The sequence below is a fragment of the Ictidomys tridecemlineatus genome, chromosome 5 (genome assembly GCF_052094955.1).
Source record: "Ictidomys tridecemlineatus isolate mIctTri1 chromosome 5, mIctTri1.hap1, whole genome shotgun sequence".
Taxonomy (NCBI): Eukaryota; Metazoa; Chordata; class Mammalia; order Rodentia; family Sciuridae; genus Ictidomys; species Ictidomys tridecemlineatus.
Genome location: NC_135481.1, coordinates 113,190,429 through 113,202,463, shown reverse-complemented (window position 1 = coordinate 113,202,463; position 12,035 = coordinate 113,190,429). Strand labels below are relative to the sequence as shown.

At 38.4% G+C, this 12,035-nt stretch overlaps 1 protein-coding gene across 2 annotated transcripts in view; it reads left to right on the top strand.

Annotated features, from left to right (window-relative positions):
* Btbd7 (BTB domain containing 7) overlaps positions 1-12,035 on the top strand; it is a 113,047-nt gene that overhangs the window by 69,365 nt on the left and 31,647 nt on the right. Inside the window, exon 4 of one of the 2 annotated variants that reach the window (XM_021735839.3) lies at positions 10,558-10,766. The exons of the other annotated variant lie outside the window; for it this stretch is intronic. Coding sequence (XP_021591514.1) covers positions 10,558-10,766 — 209 coding nt within the window. The remainder of the gene's footprint in view (positions 1-10,557; positions 10,767-12,035) is intronic. 2 annotated transcript variants of the gene reach the window in all.

The following is a 12,035-nucleotide window of genomic DNA, read 5'->3' as shown; positions in this document are numbered from 1 at the left end:
ACGTTTTAAGACAATACCTTGATCATGCCTCTCTACCCAAAGGAACAATAAAATTATGAGTATTAGCTACATGAGTATGAGCAATAAAACCCAGAAAAACCCAGTTTAACTCCCCACCATACTCTGATGCATACCTAAAATGTTGATAGCATTCTTACCTCTTTAGAGAAGTAAAATTAGATATTCTGCCGGGAGGAACAAAAATAGATGAAAGACACGGGGGTGCTTAAGGGCAGAATAAGTGATAAGGCTTGTCTGACTATGTATTGCTTAGGTGGTCATAAATGTACTGGAACAGGTAGACAAAGAGGAGGCCTTCAGTGGTCCCTGTGTTCTGGAATTCAGACTGTTATGTAATCCCCTCTTCCTATGTGTAATCTGTGATCAAAGGCAAAAACTATGGGATGTCATTCCTATGATTAGATTATCTTATAGAACTCCATCTCAAAGCCAACTGGTGCTAGAAACTCTTCCCCAGCTCGGTGAGATCTCATCTTTGGTGAGATGGCCTGATGAGAAAACGACAAGGTGAGAATTGGGCTTAGTCTACTGCCATAGAGAAAGAAGTCTGCCAACAGTCTGAATTAATTTGGAGAGGCGAATTCTTTATATATATATAATTTTAGTTGTTGATAGACCTTTATTTTATTCATTTATTTATGTGTGGTGCTGAGAATCAAAACCAGTACACATGTGAGGCAAGCACTGTACCACTGAGCCACAACCCCAGCCCCTGGAGGCATATTCTTTCCCAGTTGAGCCTTTAGGTGACATGCAAGCCCAGTTGACACCTTCATTGCACATGAACAAAACCCTGACTGAAGAGCCAGCAGCTCGCCATGCCCAGGCTCCTCCTGACCCACACAGAAAGTACAGGATGATAAAAGTGTTGTTTTAACTAACTAAGTTTATGGTAATTTTTACTCTGATAATATTTTCATAGGTCAGATCAGTTAATACCAATAATTTTTTATGGATTAATTAAATAATTAGAAGAAAACAAATTTATTGAAGCCTTATACAAGTACTTTGATTTTGAAGAGAAAATTTTATTTTTTTTCTGGGAGAGTGGGTTCAAACTATTTGAAACACTCCAGGTGACAGATTTATAATGGTGGAATGTAGACAACTAGAATTGGTGAAGAGAACTATATTTTATTATAAATATTCTTCTTCAACAAACCATTTTTTGAAACTGCATATTCTGCGGTCACTTGAACAGCTGCTACATGCATGCACGCTCGCACGTACGCACGCACATTCTTCCTTTGCCTGGAATACCCATTTCTTCCCATTTCTTTAAAAAGGTGTATTTTCAATGTCGCCTCAACTGAAAAGCTATAGTCACCACAGCCTTTTGTCTATCCCTCTTATGGCTTTATGCATAGAGGTGAAATCACTTACTTTCTTTTCTGCTTCTCCTAGAATTTTGTTAGCTTCCTGAGATCAAGAACAGTATTGTTTGTATCCTTGTATCTCCTGCATCTAATATAGAATCTGGCACATGGTTCAATAAAGATTTTTAAATAAAAGTCTAGAAAATTAACCTGAAATCTAGAGCTAAATGGACCATTAGTTTGAGCAAAACCCAGAGTAAAATGACTTTCTTATTGACCATTGTCAGGAGTAGGGATTTTTTATCTGTTCTATGTTAGTCTAGCTTTCCTTCTGAAAGTGAAATCTATAAGGATATCCATGTAGATAGTTAATTTGGGGAAATTCTTCCAGAGAATGGGAATGGAAGACTGGGAAGAATGAAATTAAATGAGAGAACCAATTCAGTTTTGCTCTGGACAACTGAGCTTTACCTACTGGAACCCTCTGAGGAGCCACATGGAATGTGCTTCAGAGTTGTCCACATGAGGAAAGCTAAAGCAATTATTCCCCCAGCCTCTGTGGAAAGTGTTTCTCATGGGGTGTTTATTTCCTTGCATCTCATGGTTTTCATATGTATAGGTGCCTAGTCAATTCCTAGGAGTGCTTATTCAAGGTATCAGAATTTCCACACCTGAATATAGGAGGTACAAAAGTACAGTTGAGGCAAGGTCTTTTATGATACTGGCTTTGAAACTGGCTTGCTATGGGTGAAAAGCAGAGAAGACATGAGGTAAGCAGGAAATGCCCAATTCATTCTGCTTGAGTCACTCAAATCAGTTTGTGTACTCCATTAATCAAACTCATGTGGCCAGTCACAGCACAGCCAGAGACTTGCTTCAAGGAAATGGTGGAATTAGCCACATTCCAGCTGCCACATCTAGCTGGAAGCTCTAACTCATGATCTTACAACTATCAGAATTCAGTCAGGGAAGCTGAGCAACTACAACATATGGAATAAGGATTTGAAGCTTATACAGTTGCCAGAGAAGCTGAGGAAGTAAAGATCTGAAAGAGAGAGTGGCAAAGGACCAAATGAGTTGTATACGTAAGAAGCCACACATGTCCAGCCTCCAAATTGGGACTGGGGAAAAGGACTCATGGAGATTGGCTGTTGTGTCAGTGGTACTGTATCCATGCATCTAGTTGTGGGCATGAGGATGGACTTGGGTGGGACATCTGGATGCAGAGAAGAAGCAAGGACAAGCCCAAATCCACTAGCACTTCTGTGACATGTGTCACCTAGCCATAGTAACTTTTAGAAGGTAATAGCTGCTGTCTTTCTTCTGCCTTCTAAGTCTCACATATTTCTTTTTATATTTTATATTTTTATATTTTATATATTTTTATTTTTTATATTATTTTATATTTTATATTTTTTTATCCCTACAGGGATAGAGATTGTGAAAAATTATTCAGGTTAAAGCCAGTTGGAATACTATAAATCAGACTGATCACTCTATTGTCCCCCTTTACCAATACTTCAACACATCTGGGTAGTCTACCAGGTAAGGTAACCCAGATTTTTATCCCAAGGGTGTCCGAGCTCTTGTTTCGTCATTAACACTTGCTACAGTTGCTGAGTCTTTGTTATCAGGCAAAGAAGCACCAGAAGATGCCCCTGAGTATCCCTTGGGTTCTGAATGAGCTCCTTCTTACTGCAGCACACTCAAGATGCACAACCACAAGTTGGCCTTCCAGTACATAGATGGTCTTAGAATTCTTTGAGTGTCTGTACTCCTACCTTCCAACACAGAAACTGTATTTTCTTACTCAGACAGCTATAAACCTCATCTGGATTGTTGGTTTGGATGTAGTGGGAAGAAGCAGGAGCAGATCTTGAAGAAGATAGGCATGATCTTTTCAGGGTCTCCAGACAAAAATATGCTGTTGTTTTCCAGCTAAGAGTTGGAGGAAGCTCCTTTTCCTAGACCAGAAAATTTGGGCAAATCTTCGGATGTAACAACATTTCAGGTCACTGACTCAAACATCCCCATTCTGGGTTTCTGTGTCCAAATATTCCTATCAGGACCCAGGTTTTATCATAGAAGACTTAGTGAGGCTTTCATTCAAATCTTTGTAGCTCTGATGTCCTGCAAATTAAATCTTGAGCGTGAGTTGTGGCAGTGCACCGTGTAGTGGCAGGAATAGGGTTTCTTTAAATACTGACCTCAAGGTCAGTATCCACCCTTCTCCCAGATGTTACAATCTGAGGAAGGCAGTTTAAAACATTGAGGCACAGGTTGGCTTGTCTTCCAACCCATATGTCTTGACTCGCATTTTCTGCCTTAGATCTGGAATTCTTAGCTCCGTTTGTAATAGGTAAGTAGGGATGATGTGGTGATAATGGCATTTTAGAAAATGTAAACCTTTCAGCCATGTAGATTGGAATATCAGAGGGAAGGAGAAAGTAGGAAAGCTTTTCAAGAATTGATGTGTGAGGTGCTGAGAATTTGAAAAGAGGTGGTGTTTGTGCCAGTACGTATAGACATGTCTTAGAGGTAGAATTAAAGAGGCTAATCAAAGAGTATTTTGAAGGAAGAATCAGTGGAACACATTGATTATATATAAAGGTCAAAGGAAGATGGGTAGGACAGTAGAAATTTAAGGTTTCTGTCCTAGAGAAAGGTACAGTGTTCACCATAATCCTCTGCACAGTAATGGATTGTTTTAGCCTGCATATGAAGAACTAAGTCTTTTGATCCAGCACAGGGTGGTAAGAGTGAATCAAGAGTTAGTAATGCAGCTGTCTAAATTAAAAGCCTCTCTTTCTCTTGCTTTCTGCCACCCTCAATTCCTTCTTGCCTCAAGTCCCACAATCAGTCACCATATAGGTTAGCAGGGAAGAATCGAAACAACTTTTCTTCAAGCTTGTTTGTACTTTTAATCATATTTCTAATCTGGTGCCATTAAAGGGTCACCATGCCTAAGGCCAAGTCTAGGGCCAGCCTTGTCCAAACTTATAATATTCTTTTATGTTGGTTGTTGAACTGTCATCTCCCTCCTACAGTCCCTCCCTCTCTTCTGTCATTCTCTTCCCAACCAACCCCAGTATGAAACTCTGAATCTGGAAGCTGCTTATATATTTCCTGATGGCCACAAGGCAAGGTGAGGTTTCCCTCTGGCATTGGTTAAACAAGTAAGATGTTATACCTAGGAATAACCACAAGTGAGAGTGAAGAGCAATGACAGATCCTGACAGTGTGCCCAGAGAGCTGTCAACATTGAGTCTTATATTTAGTTACCAGAGGAACATAAACAGAACAATTTTTTTACACTTTTTTAAATTTTTTTTTTTAGTTGACAAACCTTTATTTTATTCATTTATTTATATGGGTGCTAAGAATTGATCCCAGTGCCTCACATGCAAGACAAGTTCTCACCACTGAGCCACAACCCCAGCCCCAGAGAACAATTTTGATAATAAAAACAGAAAACAATTCTGTTTAACATGCAGGATCTTTTGAAAAGGGGCATTTTTGCCCACATTAAAGAACAGAAAGCATGCTGGCAAGAGAATAGAAGAAAAGGTTAAACAATTAGGAGATGGATCTATAAAATGTGGTTATCACCCAAGCAAAAGAATTATAGAGGGCTAGGGTTGTGGCTCAGCCATAGAGCACTTGCCTAGCACGTGCAAGGCCCTGGGTTTAATCCTCAGCACCACATAAAACTAACTAAATAAAATAAATAAATTAAATAAAGGTATTATGTCCAGCTACAACTAAAAAATATTTTTTAAAAATTATAGAAAGATGACTTCACATAATAAGTAAGCCAAGCTTACAACAGTATGGTTGCAAATCTACCTAAACAGAATGTGTTGGTCCCTTTTTCCATCTATCAGATTTCTTGGCTACGCATGCAGTTTATTTTATTATAAGAAAAATATCTTTTTAAAAATTTTTTTAGTTGTAGATGGACACAACACCTTTATTTTATTTTTATGTGGTGCTGAGGATCGAACCCAGTGCCTTCCACATGTGAGGCAAGCACTCTACCACTGAGCTACAACCTCAACCCTATTATAAGAAAATTATTAATAAAAGCTTTTGACTTCATTCAGAAAGTTTTATGGGTTTTTGAGTCTGCCATCACTATGCAGCAAAACACTTGAGAACCTCAGTGATGTGTAACAAAAAAAATGTTTAAATAATGTGTGCTTCAGTTTGCAGCAGCTGGGGCTACTGTGGTGGCCACTGTGGGCAGCAGGGGTCCTTTGTTCCCAGTGCCACTTGTTATCCTCTTTGGACCAATAAGCTAGTAACCACAGTGTCTTTACATGACAGAAGACAAACCCCAGCTCAGGAGACTAAGGCAAGAGGATTGTGAGTTCAAAGATAGCCTCAGCAACTTCAAGGCGCTAAGCAAGACCCTGTCTTTAAATAAAATATAAAATAGGGCTGGGGACATGGCTCAGTGGTCAAGTGTCCCTGAGTTCAGTCCCGGGAACCAAAACAAAAAGAAGCAGCAGCAGCAGGAGGAGGAGGAACTCTTATGAGGGCAATTCTGTTCAAAGTATGTCCACGGTGAGATAAGTGCAGAGTATCCATATAGAAAATATTCAAGCAATTTGACATTGCCACAACATTCAAGTAGTATATTTGTTGTATTTTATAAAAATATTGGATCCATGACAGATTGGAAGTTTATCCAATATTCTATCTTATTCTAGTTTATCATATATTTTATCTTAGCAATTCTCAAACTATCCTTGACCAGAGATAGTTTGAGAATTGCTAAGATAGAAAATATGATGTTCTGATCAGTAGAAATAAATACCTGGACTTGCACATATATGGTCATTCTCATCTAGGCACTGGGCTTAGATTTGTACAGTTTTGTTTTGTTTTTGTTTTAGTTTTTTTAAGAGAGAGGAGAGAGAGAATTTTTAACATTTTTTTTAGTTTTTTCAGCCGACACATCTTTGTATGTGGTGCTGAGGATCGAAACTGGGCTGCATGCATGCCAGATGAGCTCACTACCACTTGAGCCACATCCCCAGCCCAGATTTGTACAGTATCTTGTCACCAAAAATTTGTCTTTGGGCTAGGAATACAACTAGGTGTTGCAGTGCTTGCCTAACATATCTGAGGCCCTGGATTTATTAAGTTGTTGATGGACCTTTATTTATTTATATGTAGTGCTGAGAATCAAACTCAGTCCCTCACACATGCTAGGCAAGCGCTCTACCACCGAGCTACAACCCAGCCCAACTGTTGGCATCTTGTTTTCTAGCCTTCCCTTGCCAGCCTCCCCTCTGCCTTGCTATTATCTGCATATTTTCAATCCAGTGTTTTTCACTTTGATAAAAAGTATATTATTGCTAATTTAGATACTTTACCAAATGTTAATTTTGACAATATAAGATAATTCTCTCTTTTAAGCTAGGTGGGCCTGCAGAACAGGCAAGGGCCAGATCATCAAGAGATACATAGTTTAGGTTTTTTCTTGAAGTCATTTGCAAGCGATTGAATAATTTGTTACAGAGGCATACATAATTTGCATTTTAAAGGATCATTCTGGCAGCAGTAGAGAACAGATTCAAAGGGACAAGACTAGAGATGGTTTTCTTTTTTTTTTTTTTTAGGGTGTTTCAATTGTATAATTGTATAGGGAGAAAATATGGAATTTTGAAAACAGTGATAGAAATTGAATAGAGATTCTGTGGAGGGGATGGATTTAAAAGTATAATGAACAGCACTTGGTGATAAATTTAATAAGGGCTTCAGGAGAAGGAATCAATAATAGTACTCAGATCTCTGGCTTTGATGACTGGGTAGAAGTGATTCCACTAAAATGCATTAAGAAAGGGAGGAGGCTAGATTTCCCAGAGGAAATGAACTGACTCCTATACTTGAACTGTTTGTGGAACATCCATCTGGAATTGTCCAGGAATGACTAAAGGCATCAAGAGAGCACCCTGGGTTGGAGCAGTAGCTGGGAAGTCATAGGGGTGCAATGGGAGTGAAGGCTGTAGAGATGGACGACATCACCAGGAGAATGAGCAAGAAAAGGAGCTGTGTGTCAATATCCCTCTGCCCCAGTGTGCATCCGAATGAGCATCAAGGGTGCAATTCATTTGGACTTGTGACAACCTTGTGAGGTGGGAGATACTATCGCATTGTTAGAGATGAGAAAATGTCAGGCTCAAAGAGTTAAGTGATCTGTCCAAGTGTCAGAGCTGGAATTTTTTTCAAGTCCAATCTGTCTTGATTTCAAAGCCCATTTTTTCCTGCCATATCCTGCTTCTTTGTAAACTCAGAAATTTAAATATATGATCCACATTATCTTCGATTCTTTTTCTTCACCTCTGCCAATATCCTGGTTTAGTAGGATTCTGATACATGCTTTCCTCCTACCTACCCCCACCCCAAGCACTGGGTTGAACCCAGGGTCTCATGCATGCTAGGCAAGTGCTCTTTGCCACTGAGTTACATCCCTAGCCCCACATTCTTTCCTCTGATATCCCCCTACTTCATTCCCAAGCACATCTATAAGATTGCCTTTCCTATCAGGTTAACTTACCCTGCTGACTTCTATTCCATCAATTGCTTTAAACATCAGCCCAACAGAAGTTGTCCCCTGGCTGGAAGAGATCTGCTCTAGCTTGACATTCAGGGATTTCCATAAAATCATGAAGACTGTTCAGAACTTTTTTGTATTTCCCACTTATCAGCACTTATTCATGCCTTTTGGTTTCATTTTCATGTAGATCTCATTGTGACCTCAGTGTTTCTTATAAAGGTATTAATATTCAGATTAAATAAATGAATCTTTGTTCTCTTACCATATTCCAAAACATGATTCTGTCTTTGTGATGAAAGCAGCTTGGATGTCCTCTGACCGTAGTTCTTACCCAGTGTTAAGTATGTCCCTAATGTGATGAGCCAGACTCTGCTGCTACTATTCTAGAAAAAAAATTTTTTTGAGGGGAGTGGGGTAGAGAAATTTATAATAGTTAAAAATTTCATGTTATTGAACCAAAATTCTCCTTTAACACCATTTGTTTCCCAGGACCTGCCTTTGGAACAGCCAATGTCATTTATTTCTCTTCTACCTCATGAGGACTGATCAGATGTTTAAAAACTGCTCTTCCATCTCTACTCAGGTTTCTCTTACATAAACCAAATACCCTGTTCATTTGAAGCTTTTCTCCTGTGACAGGTCTCAAGCTCTCTTCTAGAAATCTTGTGGTTTGACCAATGCCCATCCAAAATACAGGGCCCAAAACAGCACAGGAGAATAGGGTTACATGAGTCTCTATCGAGGTCTTGATGCTTGTACTTTAAAGGCCTAAAATTGCTTCAGCTTTATGGCAGCTGTTACCTTTTGCATTCATGCAACTAAAATACCCATATATTATTTTATGTGGGTGTATTTAGGGTAGCTTGCCTCTCATCTACTATACAGTTGATCTTCAATTTTAAGTGTAGAACTTTCTAGTCTTCCTAATTACATGTCAACTTCATTTTGGCCAGTCTTTATATTATAGCCAGTTATGTTTCTGCTTTGTACAGTGTCATTAACTGTGTTTCCCAGTTTTAGGGTCATCTGGAGATTTAGATGCTTACTTTCATATCTTCATTCAAATTCTTGATAAACATAGCAAGGACAGAGACTTCCACTGTACCCTCCAAGTTAAGTGGTGCTGCTTCTGAATGGTTTTGTTAACCACGGTTTTGTCATCACCTCATATCTGCAAGGATCTCATTTGTATGTCCACTACAGCTTTATTTGACACCCACCACGTGCAGGAAGATGCTCAGACACACTGAAGACAGCAGTCCCTGTCTTGTGGTGCTAACAAACTAGCAGCATTATGAAATATTAACAAGTGCTTTGTGGAAACCACATTATACAATTATCTATGATATTTTTCCTTATCTGGTACCATAGCAGACAAGGGAAGGGAAGCATTACTTTTTTTTTTTTAATATTTTTTAGTTGTCAGTGGACTTTTATTTTATTGATTTATATGTGGTACTGAGAATTGAACCCAGTGCCTCACATATGCCAGGCAGTTGCTCTACCACTGAGCCAAACCCCAGCCCCTGAGGCGTTACTTTTTGTAGATGCCTTATTGGCTGCCACTGATCTTGTTTTATGGTCTTAGAGATAGCTTTGAATTTTGAAAGTCTGGAGTTATTGATACCCTTTCTTTGGGCTTTATCTTTTAAAACTCTAAGGTAATTGGAGAACAGTCTGTGTAACTGTATTTTTTTCATTGTTGGTGATGATGTTTAAATGCCTTTTTTTTTTTTCTTTATTGAGACAGGGTATCTCTAAGTTGCTTAGGGCTTCATTAAGTTGATGAATCTGACTTTGAACTTGCAATCCTCCTGCCTCTGCCTCCTGAGCTGGGATTACAGTTGTGCACCACTGCACACAGCATTTCTTTCTTTCTTTTCTTTTCTTTTTTTTTTTTTTTTTTTTGCACATTAATCAGAATCATATTTTATTTTATAGTAAACCTAGTGAAGAAAGAGTTTCTGCCCAACTTCAACTATTTTCCTTTCCACAATGTCACTCAGATTTTACTTATACTTATCTTTATATTATCTTTTTCTAAGGAAAATAACTGACTATCCTCAGATTTCTTCCTTGAGCTTTTAAAATGCCAGAAGTTACTTCTTCTAGGATCCTAGCCCTTTTTACTTAAGCCACTTATTTCTTTTTGAAAGAACTAGGCCAGATGAATATAGAACTTTTGATATTTTGTCTGTTTTTGGAGAGATTATGAGGACAGTACAAAGAACAAATATTCCTTGTCTTCTCATTAGGTAGGGATGCTCTGTCCATCAGTTGTCACCCATATCCTTCCTTTGGCCAGTTCCCACAACTGTATCATTTCTTCCTAGTCTTCTTTCTCTTTGGTCCAGTGCTTTCCATAATACTGTCTTATTCAAATTATTGGATTTGCATATAGATATTTATTTTCTTGAACAACTGGGAGGATTCTCTGCCTTTTTCTACAGCCCGTTCGCTCTCTCTGTAGGGCAGTATATTTCCTAAAGATGTCATAATCTATTGCTATCCCATCCCACCATGTCTTGGTGATTTCCATGAGATTTTTATCTCCTTGAGTTCTTTTTTACTATTGCTACTTTTAAGCCTAACACACTGATGTTCAATAAGTAATATTTATGATTAATCTCAAGAAGTGTTTGCCTTCTCTTTTAGGCTGTGAGGATATCATTGCTGAGAGCATCTCATTAGATACCTTAATTGCCATCCTCAAGTGGAGCTCACATCCATATGGCTCTAAGTGGGTGCACCGGCAAGCTTTGCATTTCCTCTGTGAGGAATTGTCCCAGGTCATGACTTCGGATGTTTTTTATGAACTCAGCAAAGACCATCTGCTTACTGCTATCCAGTCTGACTATCTACAGGTAATCATTAACACCCCTCTCAAATTCATTGTCATTCATATGTGCACCAAGAAATACATCTGTATTCTGCTGTTCTTCTGTCTGGGGTAGAGTAGGGGGAGAGAAACAGGCTGTGATCAAATCACCTAGGAATGCCCTTTTCATATTTGTACAACACAGGCTTCTGCCTCACTGGCTCCTCATGCACACTGCTACTGTGACTTGACATTATGAACAAAACCAGGACTTAACCAACTACACCAAAAGAAGTGAGGCAGTAGGCAAGGTCAGAAGCATATTCCAACAGCAATTTTCTTGGCTTCCACTAAAGTGGATTCCCTATAATAGTATCTTACTTTCAGCCGTCTCAGATATTTAGATTGTAGGCAGTAGTTTAAGCAGAACAAAATACAAATAATATTCACTTTCTCATCTGCTTAACTGATTATAAAAACTCAGTACATGTGTTCTGCCAAAGTATACTAATGTTTTCAACTATTCATTTTTAGTAAAAAATAGTTTTTAGTATCTTGTATCTTTGACTATATGTTAATCTTATTTGGTGATTTAAAGTCATAGAAGATTTTAAGTATTGCAAGAACTATTCAGGTAAAGTATATCCAACTAAATTTGCTGGGTTTTTGTTGTTGTTGTTGTTGTTTTGCATTGATTGTGTGAATTTCATGCTAAAACTAAACAACAGTTTTAACGCTGCAAACACAAACTCATTGAGACAATTCCTATGTCTTTGTACTAGAAGAATTATACAGTGCTACCCATCATCTCAATCATAAAATGCAGCGAAAAGTTCAATAATATACTCGACATCAGTGCTTTCCTTCAATATTGATCTGATTGCAGTACAAATGTTGTCACACTTGGACTTGATGTGTGGAAGGCTTTTGTTTACCAGCCTTCTCTCGCTGTGCTGATCAAGCCTGGATACTTTGTGTTTAGGGGAGTTAGAGTTTGTCAGTTCTTTCAAATTATTGACTCTTGGAGCTTTGCATTCTGTTTTAGCAATGTAAACTTGATGAGCAGTTTAGATTTGCTCTATGATTTTAAATAAGGTACAAAGAAATGAGGGGTACATTGCCACTTCCCAGGTTGCGCTTCGAGACTCTTACCAACCAATAAAATGCTTTATGGAGATTGCAGTTTCCTCTGCCACAAATTGCTACATGTGTATTTCCCATCCTTGAAGGAGATAGTATAAACTCTATCACTGTACTTTTACTTTCAAAAATAAGGTAATTGTATACAAACCATATGGTAAGATAAAATAAATAG